Genomic DNA, 15304 nt, shown 5'->3' with positions numbered 1-15304 from the left:
GGTGAGTCCTCTTTTTTAAATATTCTGTTAGAATATTCTTAAGAACAATGAAATTGTGAATTGTGACAATGTTATGGTAGTAGGTTGTTACTCGACGGTTTTTTGAAGAAAAAACCTAGCGGCTTATCTTTCATTTCTTCCTTAAATTCTTTCAGTTGAATATTTGTAATTCAATTAGTTGTGATTATCCCAAGTTGGAATTTGACATCGTAGTCGTTTTCTTCTAAGTGAATGCTAAAATACTTGCTTTAGCTTTCAATAAATTAAACACTGGGTACAAAGTCATTACTTGTATAAGCAACAATTGTGCTGACAGGTGTTTCAGGAACCGGTTTCGGGCATTCCCAAAGAGTTTCTTTCAAAAGACCGTTACAAAAGTCATTATTAGTTGTCAGATGACGACAAATTAAATCAGGTGAAGTAATTGTTTTACAGCAGTTTTAGCGAATGGCAATACTCTGTAGGTGTTACAAGTAAGGAAAGTTCAAAGTAATTCTATTAATATCTCCAATCTCTTTTGAAAACCAGTTTTATTTCTTTTACATAACCAAAATAGAAGCTGATTTTTTATGGCCACACAAATCCATGAATTATTTTTTGAAACACAAACTCATTTCGCTTTTTGTAAAATGTCTTCAACGTTTATAACAGAACACCAGCTGCTGCCAAAAAGGAGAGTTCGGCAAAACGTCGATGATCGGTACTATTTAAGCACGACGCTGTAAGTAAACTATTTTATTAGTCTCATTCCTTCTACGTGACTAGTTCACACGCCGCGCCCAGCGTAAACTTATTTCTCAAAAGGTTTGGGGAAATACCAGGAAAACGGCCTGCAGAAATTCCGACTAGAGTTCTCCAAATCGTGTTAGACTTCTGCGGGCGTTTATTCAGAGTAGGCCATTGCCATGCTGGCAATGAGAGAAGTAGCTATTGCCGACAAATCAGTTCGTAAAAACGTTTTCAAAACTGTGATGGGTATCATTCCTCTTTAATGAAAATCAATATTGGCGAATTATTTTTTTATAATATGTTTGTTTTTTTTTTCTTGACGATCGAACAGATTTAATGCAGGCCAGATAATTGAGCTTAAATTTTCCATATTTGCCGAAGGGTAGGGATTTCAGGTACCGGATTTTTCCATTACATTATATAAATAATTATACCCACAGTATACATTGAGCTGGAATTGCCCGTGAGGTAGGAATTAAAGGTACAGTTTTTTTTTTGGTATCATTAGTGATGCCACCACCCCAGCCAGTGCTCTCATTTCTAAGCCAAATGTTACTTCAAAACTGTGCATCGGTGGCTAAATAGAATGCGTACGAACAGCATCCTCGAGCTAATGTCAAGGACGCTGTGTTTACTTGTTTGTTACACATGGTAAAAGCAAATGGGGCTACCTATACAACCAAGTATCATTGTTATAGTTTCAGCATTTTTTCGGCTCCACCCGGAAGATTTTTCTAACGGAACTGACTGTCCACTAATTATAAACAGCTTCCCGGAGCCAGAGCTATGTTTGTTTACGGTTTAAATATTAGTAGAAGAATGATGTTCGTCTGCTGACCCCAATTTCATATTCGGAATTTCTTGATTGATTATTTATTTGTACCTGTTGACCCCATCTGCCCTTTAGTTTTTAGAAAATTGTCTTAACATTTTATTCAATAATTCAACAGAATTTGTGACCCTTGTAACAGGTTTTGCAAAATTTTGAATATTTCCCACCACTACACTAACACATAGAAATTTCTATGGAAAGCCTGTTTAAATGAAAGATTAGATCTAATTATTTTTTTGTGCATAATTTCGTGCGTTTTTTCTAGATTGGGAAATCCAGGAAGTTAAATTATTCCGTACCTGGTTGCCTTGAACTCTTATCTACAGGGGGCTCTATAATATAGTGACAACAGGTTTGATACATAGGGAAAATTTAATTGAAGGCTGACAGTTAATTACACCTGTTCGTAATTTTGGCGGGGTAGGGTGCGAACTGCGAAGTTCCTGCTGTGCACAAAAAAATAGCAAACCGGTTTCAAATTGCCTTATGGTGTGATTCAATTGAAATGTTAGTCTATGAAATCTTGGGGATATGCCTTCAGTGAACCTAATTTTTACAAAAAGAAAATCCCGTTTTTCGGTGATTTTTATCATTTGATTCAGACGCCTCGACTGACGTGGTTCATTTCCAATTTGGGTTCCTTCACAGAATTTTTTATTCCGCTTGAAAGTTTCCGTGGTCCTTCTGCAATAACTGGCAGCTCATCCTTCTCTGTCGCCAAGAATTTTGTATAGTGGGATTTTCCGCAACCTGAGAGGTCTAGTAGCAGTCTATCTTTGCGACAGTTTTTAGTCTCTGTTGTCGAATCGAACCCAAAGGATACGCCCTTGTATTCTGCAAATTTCTAGTGTTTATATTTCAGTCTAGTTCGAGTGGTTGATAGAGATGCAAGTGTTTTATGTATTAGTTATTCTGGCGTCTTTTACTGTAATTACTCTGGCGATTGCCGATGAAGGATCGAATGGTATGTGACATTAATTCTTTTTAAATTGACCGAGCTAAACATGTAACTATTTTGAATTATTTATAGGTACCCAATCACAAAAATTCGTTCCCTTCATCATTGGAGCATTCAACCGTGAATTGTACGTGGTTTTTAGTCCGCCTTTCTGTCGATCTAAATTTGTTACACATCTATACATTTTTTTTTAAATAGAAATGTTGCGGGGAGGACTTCTCGTCAGCTGGAAGTCACTACAACGATAACACTAAGCACTACTGTTAGTGTCGCCTGTGCCAAGATTGTCAATGTCACGGGATCTTGCCGGCGACGCAGAGGACATTGGGAGGAAGACCCGATTGTCCTTACCTTCGACGATGAAACCGAAAAATTGACCGAAAGTTTGTTCACTCCCATGTACAGGTAAATCACGACTAATTTCTTGATTGTTTACTCGTAGTTCTGTTATGATGTTACAGTGAGCTAGCATAGAATAATTAATAACTCGTTTTTATCACTTTAGCATCGAGACAACTGAACTGCCACAGATGAACGTGAACGGCCGTCCTAGTAGGTCTGTGCTGAGTGATCGTGACACTACTGTCGACGATGGTCGACTCGCTTCTTCCATGCGTTCAGTACATAATCCATATGTACCATCACAGCCCAGAATCTATTTCCAACAATTATTTAATTTCATTGGAAAAATATTCTCAGCAATTCTTCCGAATCAAAGACCTCCGTCAACCACTAGTACCCAATCGATCCCAAGTACCAGTAGCACACCAACAACTGCACCGACAACAAGCACGGACATTTTTACGCCGTTCGACCCCATTGGCCAAGTTGATTTGATCGTTCCAGAGATTTTCACTTCTACTGTGGAATATTGGACTACCATAACGTCAACCAACACGTTCTTCATCCAGCAGTGCACACCTTCTCCATTCTTGTTTTTGGAATGCTCCCCTTCTCGCAGGTACAGTTAAGCACCAGTCCCCTAGAATCACTTAGTCGATTAAGTCAGGGGATAATTATATAGAGCTAACGTTTGTGATGAAATTTAACATTATTATTATTTATGTCTGATATTTATTTCGCATCATTTTACGATAACTACCTTTGTTATTGTAACTATTTATTTATTCACAAAAAGTAAAACAACAAAATACCAACATTCTTTAACGAAGTCTTAAAAGGCCGTTGACCTGGTTATGTTTGACCAATGGTGGTCTTGTTTTTTTACTTTCATTTCGTAACAGATGGATTTGCTGATTGGAATTCAGTTGTGGTATAACTTGTCTTTGGTTGTAACAAGCTTTGTATTATTAAAATTCAAATGTTTTGAGGAATAAGATAAAAATCTGGTAATCGGTGATAAAGAAATTGCACGCAACAGTTAAAAGAGATAAAAATCATCGAATTTTGTTACTAGGACCGGTCTACAGCCACCATCAACCGGTTTGGTTTTTTTTCTAATAGAATCTAGCTGGGATGTGGCAAGAACAAGCCGATGGCAATTTGAAAATGTCGATAAAAATACCTTTGGGGATATCGCAAGGATCGTACGAAAGCATTCGATGGTAGACGTACTTTTGGACGCATTTAGTGCGATGGCAAGGGGCAATAGTGCGACAAGATGCGCCAGGATACAAACAAGTTTCAATGCGATGAGTCTGGGTGTAATAGGCGATATCTTGGATAATAACGCGCCATTCTCCGTCTGCGTTCAATGCTCGTTTGGGTTTGACGTAGAGGACTTCGCTAGGGCAAATGTATCCTTCACCACCGACCCAGTTGCCCTTTGAAAATGCGTTGCCGTTGTAAAGTGAATAATCGAAATGTTTTTCTTCCAGCGAAGTGACACCATCAATCAAGTTGTCCGCCGACTGAAATGCAATGTCTGCGTATTTTTTCACTACCAGCGGGTCGTATTCGATGTAGTACTAAAATTTGTCAAGTTCAAAATTAATTTATTCAAGCTGTTTTTTACCAGTGATATTTTTTTTTACCTTGACGTCCTTCTCCGGGTAATCGTTATCTTTCGAGCAAAACGTTTCATTCACGTTTTTCACGCAGCTGGGTGGGGCGCGAGAGTCGCAATAGACGTACTCTACTCTCTTTCCGTAAGATGCTGCACTGGTCTGACGTAATTTGGTTCGTTGAAGGAAAGAAGATTTTCGTTGGTGAAGTGACGGTCTGATGCTAACTTTGCTCGACGGCCTTTCCGATTGAGAAAATGCGCCAGCAATTAGCGTAAAGCAAACTAGAAACTGTAACAAGACATTTAAGAAATTGCAATTTTGAAATGATTTTTTAATAATTAGCGTATACCAAGATAAGGAGTTTCATTCCTGAACTGTAACAATTCCCTGAGTTTGTTTTAACGAACAGTAAAGCAGAGATGGACCGTAATAGTAGAATGATGTACTTGCTTGAATTCAAGTGATCGACTAATACAGTTTACCAAATTTAAGGCGGTTTTATACTACGTAACTATCTGCCTGCAACGACAGAAGTTTTCACATTTTATCCATTTTCACCTTAGCGTCATCATCAAATGCAATCTGCTGTATTTTCCTTCATTAGAGCAAATGTCACTCATCCTTGAATTGTGGTAATCCATAACCGATGATTGCGTCATTCCAAACTCATCACTTATTACTTCCTTGTACGACTAACCGTTATTCATTTGGTAACATTTTCACTTTACTCTTGGAAACTGTTGACTATTGAGGACTTTTCAAGAGAATTGTTAAATGTCACATTTGAAAAGAAAGTAATTGGTTCCTAGAAAGAAGTGGTAGATTAACCTACTTGCGGACATTGTCCATCAGCAATTGATCGATGGAAAACAGCAGGTCGAATGGTTCACTGAGTTTTGGCCTGCGTCTCTTTTCGGTTGGCGAAATCGAGCCACATTGGAAACGAAACACATCTATTGTTTTTTTAGTTTGATGCATCATTTTTATGTGTAGCCTTTAAAAAGGGCTCGCTGAATTCGATTTCAACATCAGTCGATTGCTGTCAAGGGAACAATACGCTTCAAGTCGCCCTCAAGATGATGTCCATTCAATTAATGGTACGTATTACTATCTACATTAAAAAACATCTGCTTACAACTATTTTCTCTTCTTTTAGATCTTTACTTCTTTGGTAATTGTCGTGCTATCGTCACCTGAGCCGGAAGAACTGAAAGCTCTTACGCCAGTCTATGGCCCTCAGCCCAAGTACGAGAAAATCGAGATTCCCCATTGCGCTAAAAACACTACAAAGGCTTGGTGTCTGGAGGACTCCGAGTATCCTCAGTACGAGATCCAGCAAGCCCTTGAACGACACTACCAGGCCGGTTTGCTAGACTTGTACAAAGATGTGTTGGCGAAAACTGCCAGCTCGGTGGACGGACTCGACAAGTTGAGCGATGAGGTTTACCTTTGCCCCAGTACCACCGGTTATGTCCAACCTCTTCGGGCCATCAACGTCAATGGCAAGTGGCGGACGATCGTCAATCGAGTCGAATCTTACGGCATCAAATACACCCAAACGGCTCGTGTTGAAGAATGCAATGTGGTCGTCGGTACATCATGTTCACTGGTCCCGTCTTGTTACCAGTCCAAATGCGTTCAGAAGACCGTCTTCCATCGATTTTTGGTCTACGACGCCAATGATTACACTTTCCCCTTTTCCTTGGAGAAATTCAGACTGCCTGGATCTTGCGGATGCGTTGTAGGAGCTTTCCACAGTCTGTAAAAAACTGGAATTTTTTGTTTGTAATTTGCATGCACAGTGTAGACTAACAATTGACACGGACAAGTTTTTGCTGCTTTTCTTGCCACTATTTGACGTTACTTTAAAAGACGAATACACTTCAACTTAATTGACTTTGAACAAGACAAATGTTTTTTTATGAAACAGCAACTACTAACACAAATGCGATGCGAATTCTCCGTTTATTCTGTGCAGCCAGTTAATATATTAATGACATTTTTTTTTCAAGCTGACTTTTTAAAGGAAAAAGGCGCCAACAACACAACCGCAAGAAGCAGGTAGTTGGAAATTTTCAATGGCGAAGGGAAAGTAATAATCGTAAGGATCAAAGACCAAGAAACGGTGGAAAACATTCTTCTGGACGCATTTGGAGTCGTAGCAAGAAGGAACCAATGGACAAGAAGAACCGATTTCGATGTCACATTCCTCGATGCGGGCCGTCTGGGTGAACTGGTAATTGTAAGACTCGACTTTGTTGACAATAACACGCCACTTTCCATCGACATTGACAGCTCGCATAGGTTGAACGTAAGCGGTAGAACTCGGGCACAGATACGTTTCTTCCGACAAATCTTTCAATCCGTCGACCGAGTTGGGTGTGATGGCCTTTAGGTCCTTGTAGAGCGCCAAGACTTCTTGATAATGTTGATCCAAAGCCTTCTGGACGTCGTAAAGTGGGTAAACTTCATCATCGAGACACCACGGCTTCGGATTGTTTTTTGCGCAGAGCGGTACGTCGTCGTACTTGGCTGCCGGATAGCCTGGCTTGTAAGCTGGAACATATTTATTAGCCACTGTGACAGCAATTAAAGCAGTCAAAATCTGTTTGAAAATCAACAATATTGGGTAAGTAATGATTTCATTTATGCTGTAGCATTTGACAACTTACCAAAAGTTTAAACGTCATTTTCTAAATTTTTCTTAAATGTGCAACTCTTATTTAGACAACGTCGGAGGTGTTTCACCGGAATCAGCGTTTGAAAGTCGTCTGACTTCAACTGGAGAATTGAACCAGACTTTATACTCGTCCATGAGCTCCGAGTTGAATGAGTACATGCACGATCGAACATGGTCCACTTACGGAACATGTGAGCCAATGTGAAGAAAACGAGAGTAAGGTCTTCGTTTATTGCTGTTACTTTTGATTGATCAAGCGTCAAAATGAATACTTGTAAAACTCTTTCAACTGATGCCAATTGCGCAGATCTTCTTTAAGAGAAACCGTAATAACAAGGTGATATATAAGATAAATTTCCATTTTTATACGTCACGCCGCTTGCTACTTTTTCTATTTATAGGTTATTTAATAGATTTTCTGTGACTGCTCCCAAAGCGATCGGCCTTCCCAGGTCGCCAATCAAGCGGCGGGAACTATGTTATGAAACGATCAAGGCTCGTACAGCATTTAGTGTACATATTAACTGCCGACGACACCAAGAATGCGTGACGGTTGTTTTACAGTAATGCCTAGCTAAACTTTCGGAAAAGTTATACAACTTGGCGAAATAATAAGTGAAAACGCACAAGGTTTCAACTCGCTATGAATTGTAACGCATTGTGTACCCCGATACAATGCCGGACTCTGAGAACTTTTACTAGCCGCTTCACAAGGTATAAATAGTGTAGTTTCAATTGCCAAAAACCAGCAGTTACCAAGTTGTATTCCAATAGCAAACAGCTCTGTCAACTTATACATCAGCACATTTTTGTCGAAAATGGCACTAAAGATGGTAATGTGAAATTAAATTCTCTGATTAAGGTTGAAAGATAATTTTACTATTGATTGCAGATGTTACTTGGTTTGATGGTGGTTGCGGCATTGGCCAAACCCGAGCTCGAAGCAGAGGAATCTGCAGATCCTCAATATTATTCTAAATATGAACCCAAATATCCTTCTTATCCTAAACCCTCGTACAAACCTTCGTATCCCGCATACCCCGCATACCCTGATTACAAGCCAAGTTACGACCATTCTTACAAAAAAGAGAATTATTATTGCGATCCCCGGACTCCACCCAAGTGCGCCAACGCATCAGCCACTTTCTGCTTAAGCGATTACGAATATCCCGCTCAAGACATTCAGGTAATTTCAATTCTCAAAAAACAACAAAGTCTGGAATTTCATATGTTGATTATTTTAGTACGCCATCGAGTACGACCCGCTGGTGTTGAAGAAATACGCGGATGTTGCTGTCCAATCAGCTGATAACTTGATTGCTGGTGTAACTGCATTGCAAGAGAAAAACTTTGATTATTCCCACTACAAAGGCAAGTTTTATGAAGAAGGCAACTGGGTTGGAGGTGAAGGTTACATCTGCCCCAGCGACGTCATTTACGCTCGCCCTAAACGCGCTTTGAATGTCGATGGTGAGTGGCGCGTGATTGTTCAAGACGTCGCCTACTACACCCAAACCCAGCGCGTCGAGACTTGCTTGTTCGCGGGTGCATCTTGCCGTACTTTGGCTCCTTGCCATCGCAGTTCCTGTGTCCAGAAATACGTCTACCATCGTATGCTTTCCTTCGATCCTTGCAATACCTACAGAGGCCTGTTCATTGACATTTTCAAATTGCCATCCGCCTGCTCCTGCCGCATTCCCGCCTAATTCCTCGAACCCACTTGTGACTTGGAAAAAATCAGGCTCTTGTTACGGACAATGACCTGAGAAATCACTTTTATGTAAGTTGTAACTCTACTTGCGTCATTTCCTATGAATACGAATTTTGTTTGGATGTTTCAAACGGCACTGTATAATTTGAAATAATATGTTAATATAATCAATCCAACGCAAAGCATAATGAAGTACGTCTCGTTCTCAGCATCATAATTCATATATCCATATTACCACATATCACAATTCACAAGTATCAATACCTACTTATAGAATGATACTACACGCAAAGAAATTTTAAAAAATTTCTTTGCGACAGTAGAACTCCAAAGACATAAGAACTCCCCTTTTAAATATTATTAAAAATACCAGACAGTAGAACTCCACTACGTAACAATAGAACTAGAGCTCCTACGATTTTTAAAAAACTATTTTCATGCCCGACAGTAGAACTCCTTTGAATTTTAAATATTATCTCAAATGTCCGACAATCCATGATCCATCCAATCATCCAATTCCTTTCCGTACAGTCAAACGTGGTAATCGTGGAGGAATCTTTTGGCTCCGTCAGTAGGTGGCTAAAATCAAGTTGTCCCCCAGCCGCCAGATGACGCGTGTGTCGCCGAGAGGACGACATTTTCGCCATTTTGTTCCGAAACGCCAAATGAAATGGTATTCCAAATTCGTTACGGAATTGCGGTGTCGTTCTACATTTTCAGCATTGAAATTTAATGGGTAAATTCTAGTTTGGATTTCTTAAATGTCAAATGTAATTAATCCTAGATGTTGCTGTCTGAATTTACAGTCTAGCATATAATTTCCACTTGGTTGGTGGGGAACAATCGATCACGTGGGCTGAAAAAATCTGCTTTCCATTTTGCCAAAACGTCGTCCGTTGTTAGCTGTACGGAAGTACGTCTCATCTCACGCAGAAACACTATAGAGGTAGTATAGCAATTTTGTTGGTCAATATCCCTGCAATGATGCTATAGATTTTAATAGTTGGTGTTCAGGTTGGAGATCCCGTTGCTTAACTGTTGCAGAATGTGAGAACTCAACAAAGTCTGAGCTCCATGGCTGTCATCATTACAGTGGTTTTGTTGCAGCCAGCTGGTGAAAGTAGGTGTGATCGAGTCAAGTTGGGCTGCAGCTGCTGCATGCAGTTTATCGAGCTTGTGTTATCCTGAAGTGTCATTGCAGGAAGACTTTTTGAAATGGTAAGTTGATTGAATTTATTGGTTGTAACTTGGGAAGTCTTGCGTCTTTTTTTTTTTCTTAATTCAACTGACAAGTAAATTTTTATTTGATGTAGACAATGAGTCGTGCTATTTCTTGCTTCTAACTAATAGTTTCTGTGAAAGATATGAGATAGTGATCAGTTTCCTTTTGAGTTAACAAATTTTTTCTGAACAAACTAGAACAAAACTTTCCACTCTGCATTACCAACTTTTTCTAACACTAGAATTAGATGTACAGAATTCTCTTTTCATGGGATTTAATCTTCATTTAAAATTTAATTCGCCAATGGAATCTTGAAAAAATGTCTGTCATTTGTTTTACACGATTTCTTTTGCATCTTAAGTTTGATCATGGAAAATAATATTCCTTTTTCCCCTTAGGACTTGGTGATACTTAAACTATGCCTGTGCTGTTCAATGTGCAGTGGTTTTGCAGCCTGTTTCCAGTCGAGAGATGTGATTATGCAGCTGATAAAGGATTACAGAAAAAGAACTGAAGTAGCTGTGCTGGTGATCACCTGAAATTGCTGTGCCATAAGAGTTGCAGATAGTGTTTGGTTCCTCATAGAAGTCGATAGAAGTTTATTTAAAGAGTCTGGAGATGATCAGCCACTTCTGCCTTTTAATTGTGTAAAACTTCAAAGTTGTAAGAAATATACAAGTCAGTGCTAAACATGATTTTATTTTTAAGTTATAAGACACAGCAAACAAAAAACTTCAAAAGGAATTGCTTTATTGTCCCACCTCCACCCACAATTCCACCACTTTTTACAATCACATATATACATACATACATACACTTAAGTTAACCCGTTGGCTGCCACGCCATACAACCCGTAGGTTGTTCTCTACTCTCTACGCGCCATGTCTGAAGGATCCATGACCAAGGTGGGACTTGCCATTGCTGACAAGTCCGGGCTGACAGGGAAGATGGAATGCACGCATTTAGGAGGCCTCTAGGAGGCCCGTGCTAAGGAGGTAGGGGAGAAGGAGAACAAAGGCGTGGCAGACAACGGATTAACTAACACAAACACAAATATTACCAACAATAAATTATCCGCGATGACATTTTGAAGATAACGGAGATGTTTTGGTGTCCATCTTCTTGACGTCTCCTCTGCATTACCTGAATAAAGACAAAACAGTTGTTATTAAGTGAAATGCCGATAAAAGTTACATAATACAGATAGAAACAATAGTCAGGTTTTTTGGCTCAAAGATTTGAAGATGTAATTTTTAAAACTTAAAATCAAGCTTGCAATATTGAGAATTGTAAACAGAACAAAGCTCACTTGCTAGTTTTTTGAAAATTTTCCGGAAGTAAACCGGAAGTAACCACAGCACCTCAACCATAGAGCTGTCGTCAAATTAAACCACATATTCGTGATCTCCATGAAATTTGGGGTCTATTAGGTGTGATTTAAACAAAATCCAAAATTTTGCCAAAATCGAGAATTTTCCTGAACTATAGTTCAGGAAAATTCTCAAAACCGGAAGTACGAAAACGTACAAAAAAAAACATGAACTTTACCACAAATTTGATGAGGATCACGAATTTGTGGTTCTTTTGTACGTGGAATGAATATTTACCGAACTACTGACCGAAATGAGAAAACCGGAAGTAGAAAAAAAAACACATTATTTCAAAATCTAACAAGTGAGCTTTGTTGGGGGAATAGTTATCGTCAGTTTTCACTAAAAAATTTCAAAACAACAGCTGCAGATAAATGTTTAAAGAGATTTTAAAGTAACTGAAACTGACTGTTTTGACAGCTGACAATTATCGAAAAGCCATCTAGCGTTAGAAAAAAAACGTCTAAGAAACAATACGTTTGCGCGCAAGTAGGGCCTGATTTCGGAATTATTACAGACACAAGTAAATATACTATTCGAATAGATAATCTACGAAAATAAGTAAATTGTCGGGTACCTGGGCATAATCCCGTGGTGAGTGACTGCAGGTGTGTAACAGCGGCACGGAAGCGACCACTGAAGTGTTCCAACTCGTCAGTGAAGTAAGACAAGTTGTATTTTTGTGTACGAAGCGATGAAGCAGAAGCTGGATGAGCTTACGCCGGAAGATAGGGATGAAGAAATCTTCGTGCCAGGACCACACGATTCCACAAACAAACTGCGTGCTCTGTAAAAAAAAAAAAAAAAAAATGTTTTACATTAATGAAAATATAAAAATGAATAAAGCATATCAATCTTTACCTTTTCTAACAAGCACACTGAAAAGTTCATGATCACAAAACCGTAAAAATGGAATTCCAAGCAACCAACAGCATTACGTCCACATGTTGAGATAAATTTCCTGATGCTAAAGAAAGTGTCATGAAGTATTGCAGAAGCGTGGTGATAGGTGGTTCACTTCACACTCTTCATGTCACTGAAACTCTAAGTAGAAATGGGACAAGGAAATTCTCTATGTTATTTACAAATTTGCACACATTTACACACATAAGAGATAAAACTTTACCTATCTCTTAGCTGGGTTGCCTTCTAAACCAAAGTAAAAAAAAAGCCATAACAACAAACATGCTGTTGCAAGGTACACCACCAAAATTGCGAGATTCAGAAAAGATACTATGGTTCATAAGCAAGAATACCTATGTTATATGAAAATCTGAATTGTAATGGTCTGGTGATTGATACAGCAGTAATGGGGAAATACCTTATCTCGCACCTTTATATTCCACTATATGTGCTCTTCAAACATGAGTTTTAGGCTTTTGACAGCATGAGGATCTAATGGATGGAAATTGACTGAGCGCTAAGTCATGGGCTAAGTCAACTTGTTGGAATGACTGACAGTATGCATCTAGAATTTGAAGAAATAAGTTGGTACAGTATAAAAATAAGGAAACTAGGTAAAGATAAACCTACATAAGATACGAAGTTCAATTTGGTATTTTAAATCACAGGAATAAGTATAAATTAGAAACAGGGCGTCCCTAAACTGCGAAAGCGAAACGCGAAACGCGAAACGCCTAAAATGCGAAACAGCTGTGCGAAACGGACCAAAATTTTGGGACCGTTTCGCGGGACCAAATGCCGGAGGGCATACTAAAGAGCGAAACATCTTGCGAAACAAAAAGTTTTCCTTTTCCCCACTGAGGTCCAAATTGACGGAGATTGCCGCCATTTTTCATTGTCTCCCGCTATGATGAGGCTTTAAAGGAGGAAGGGGGGCAATCAAATTCGATTTCTTCGCCACTACCCCTGTATGTTTTAATGCGCATCTTATGATTAAACAAATAAAAGACATAGAGCAGCACGGTATGGTGATATTTATATTTGTAAATAATAATATACTGTATTAGATAATGGCACAGGGATTACTAAACATTACATTAAATTATTTAAATCAACTAGTAGGCTACGTGCACAAAGAAAAATCGGCCATCACGACAAAAATCGGCCATGAGTGTCAATCAAGCTAAAAATCAAAGCTCCCATGTTCCAAATCAAGCTAAAATTTAATCGGCTAAAACTTTCCTTAAAATTAAGAATGTTAATGACTGATACATGAATTTAATTTCCCATTAATTTTTTTATACCAATCTTTTAATTAAAAACACCTATTGCATTCAAGGTATTCCGTATTCATGGTCAACACACAAATAGACCGGCCATATAAGGTGCACGACTGCACGAAACTCGAAGTCTCGAAACATTTAAACTCTAACAATTTGTTTGTTGAGTCCATTGTCGTCTGCTACCAAGACGTTTACACTGCGACGTTTCGCACACACCGATTTCGCAGTTTAGTACGGACCCAAAGACTAAAATGCGAAACAGGGTCCCAACTTTTGGGTCCGTTTCGCACAGCTGTTTCGCATTTTAGGCGTTTCGCGTTTCGCGTTTCGCTTTCGCAGTTTAGGGACGCCCTTAGAAACAATATGTATCGCTCATTTCGCCTCCACCACGAAAGAACAACAACAGCGACACTGGCGACATCTAGTAACGAGTTTTGAATCTTAAGTTGGTTGCACAGTCAGTCACAGACAGACATGACATTACACGTCAAAAAAGTTCAACAACGGAGATCGGATAACAAGTTAACTGTTTTTAAGTAATAGATAAAGCAAACTTTAGCTAATGATTCTTACCGCATTCTTGACTATGTTTTCAGATAATTTCAGCTGAAGTTTTCATGTACCTGGCCAACTAGGTGCTCGTGACAATATAAATGAAATGGAAATGGCCTAATTCAATAATGCAAGCTCACAACCATTGTCTTATGAAGCAAAATCATTTCTGTTGCAGGTTAGCTATTTTACTAAAATATTTTGAATTACTGTGTTCTTTAAGGCAATAATGTTCACGTTAACCCTGTCAAGTTGTAAATCTTCAAGATATTAATGCCTTCGCTGGATCCAATTCTTTGCTATTTTACGGACAACAGCAAGAAAATGCTGCTACTCAAGATTTTATGATGACCACCACTTTGTTCTAATTTAGGACAAGGTAAGATAGATAGATTTGAGGAATTGCTTTCTGTCACTACACAATATGCAGTTTGAAAATGATATCTAAATTTAGTCTCCTTTCAGGTTAATCCCTTTCCACTGTTATAGTTTTTTTTAAATCGACAAGAGATTGCTGGAATCAAAGACTGATAATTTGTTTAGACGTAGATAAATTACAAGTGCATATCTGGGCTCCCTTCTTTTCTGTGGCCCTGTTTCCCTAACTAACCACTAACCAACGCCCGCCGGTGGTCACTCACCCGCTGTGATAACCAGGAGGAGGGGGAGGGCTCTGGTCGAACGGGGACTTGGAAGGCCTATGATCTGATGAAAGCTTTTGGAGGATCATGAGTCTAACCCGGAAGCCTATTATGACTATATCTCCCCGGAAAAACTTGCCTCGTACTTCTCTCTTCTTCTCGGTCCAGATACATATCTCTGGGGGCCGTAGACAAAATTCACTAAATGTGCGAATTCCATCAAAGAAATCCGCAGGCCATGCGACACAAAATGAGACAAAAAGCGATGATTTATTTCTACGGATACGTCACTTAAGTTAATTCAACAAACATTGTATTGGGTGATGGATGGTTTGCTTCAACTTGTACTAAATAAGAAAAGTAAAGAGGAGGATTTCGAACCGAACGTTTTGTTTATTAAAATGATAAATACATTTTGATTTTATGATCAGGAATGCTAACTAATAACTGATTACT

General features: G+C 38.9%; 5 protein-coding genes and 2 long non-coding RNA genes across 9 annotated transcripts; 5 read left to right on the top strand and 2 right to left on the bottom strand.

Annotated features, from left to right (window-relative positions):
* Positions 1-650: 650 nt before the first annotated feature.
* LOC124203312 lies at positions 651-3872 on the top strand. Its single transcript, XM_046600051.1, has 4 exons — positions 651-2525; positions 2592-2646; positions 2718-2924; positions 3025-3872. Exons 1-4 carry the CDS (start codon positions 2447-2449, stop codon positions 3488-3490), a joined length of 807 nt encoding a protein of 268 aa, XP_046456007.1. The 5' UTR covers positions 651-2446; the 3' UTR covers positions 3491-3872.
* Positions 3788-4941, bottom strand: LOC124203314 (neurotrophin 1-like). The gene is made up of 3 exons (XM_046600053.1): positions 4836-4941; positions 4514-4774; positions 3788-4447 (listed from the first exon to the last, which is right to left on the bottom strand). Exons 1-3 carry the CDS (start codon positions 4851-4853, stop codon positions 3977-3979), a joined length of 750 nt encoding a protein of 249 aa, XP_046456009.1. The 5' UTR covers positions 4854-4941; the 3' UTR covers positions 3788-3976.
* LOC124203315 lies at positions 4936-6382 on the top strand. Its single transcript, XM_046600054.1, has 2 exons — positions 4936-5583; positions 5643-6382. The coding sequence occupies exons 1-2, from the start codon at positions 5563-5565 to the stop codon at positions 6249-6251; spliced, it is 630 nt and encodes a 209-aa protein (XP_046456010.1). The 5' UTR covers positions 4936-5562; the 3' UTR covers positions 6252-6382.
* Positions 6383-6432: 50 nt separating this feature from the next.
* LOC124203316 (protein spaetzle-like) lies at positions 6433-7268 on the bottom strand. Its single transcript, XM_046600055.1, has 2 exons — positions 7159-7268; positions 6433-7091 (listed from the first exon to the last, which is right to left on the bottom strand). Exons 1-2 carry the CDS (start codon positions 7174-7176, stop codon positions 6507-6509), a joined length of 603 nt encoding a protein of 200 aa, XP_046456011.1. The 5' UTR covers positions 7177-7268; the 3' UTR covers positions 6433-6506.
* A 572-nt stretch (positions 7269-7840) lies between these two features.
* Positions 7841-9069, top strand: LOC124203313 (neurotrophin 1-like). Its single transcript, XM_046600052.1, has 3 exons — positions 7841-7999; positions 8059-8352; positions 8411-9069. Exons 1-3 carry the CDS (start codon positions 7985-7987, stop codon positions 8870-8872), a joined length of 771 nt encoding a protein of 256 aa, XP_046456008.1. The 5' UTR covers positions 7841-7984; the 3' UTR covers positions 8873-9069.
* A 338-nt stretch (positions 9070-9407) lies between these two features.
* On the top strand, positions 9408-10789 carry LOC124201718. Its single transcript, XR_006877636.1, has 4 exons — positions 9408-9613; positions 9684-9823; positions 9881-10095; positions 10498-10789. It is a non-coding gene; the product is annotated as an uncharacterized LOC124201718 (long non-coding RNA).
* A 3296-nt stretch (positions 10790-14085) lies between these two features.
* On the top strand, positions 14086-15282 carry LOC124203166. Of its 3 annotated transcripts, none has more exons than XR_006878454.1 (4): positions 14086-14191; positions 14252-14385; positions 14475-14586; positions 14673-15282. It is a non-coding gene; the product is annotated as an uncharacterized LOC124203166 (long non-coding RNA). The 3 variants fall into 3 exon arrangements; XR_006878453.1 differs by having other exon boundaries at positions 14460-14586; XR_006878455.1 differs by having other exon boundaries at positions 14460-14586; positions 14662-15282.
* The last annotated feature ends 22 nt before the right edge of the window (positions 15283-15304 follow it).

This window comes from Daphnia pulex, chromosome 9, assembly GCF_021134715.1.
Source record: "Daphnia pulex isolate KAP4 chromosome 9, ASM2113471v1".
NCBI classification, from domain to species: Eukaryota; Metazoa; Arthropoda; class Branchiopoda; order Diplostraca; family Daphniidae; genus Daphnia; species Daphnia pulex.
The sequence above is the reverse complement of the archived record's forward strand: the minus strand, read 5'-3'. Positions and strand labels throughout refer to the sequence as shown.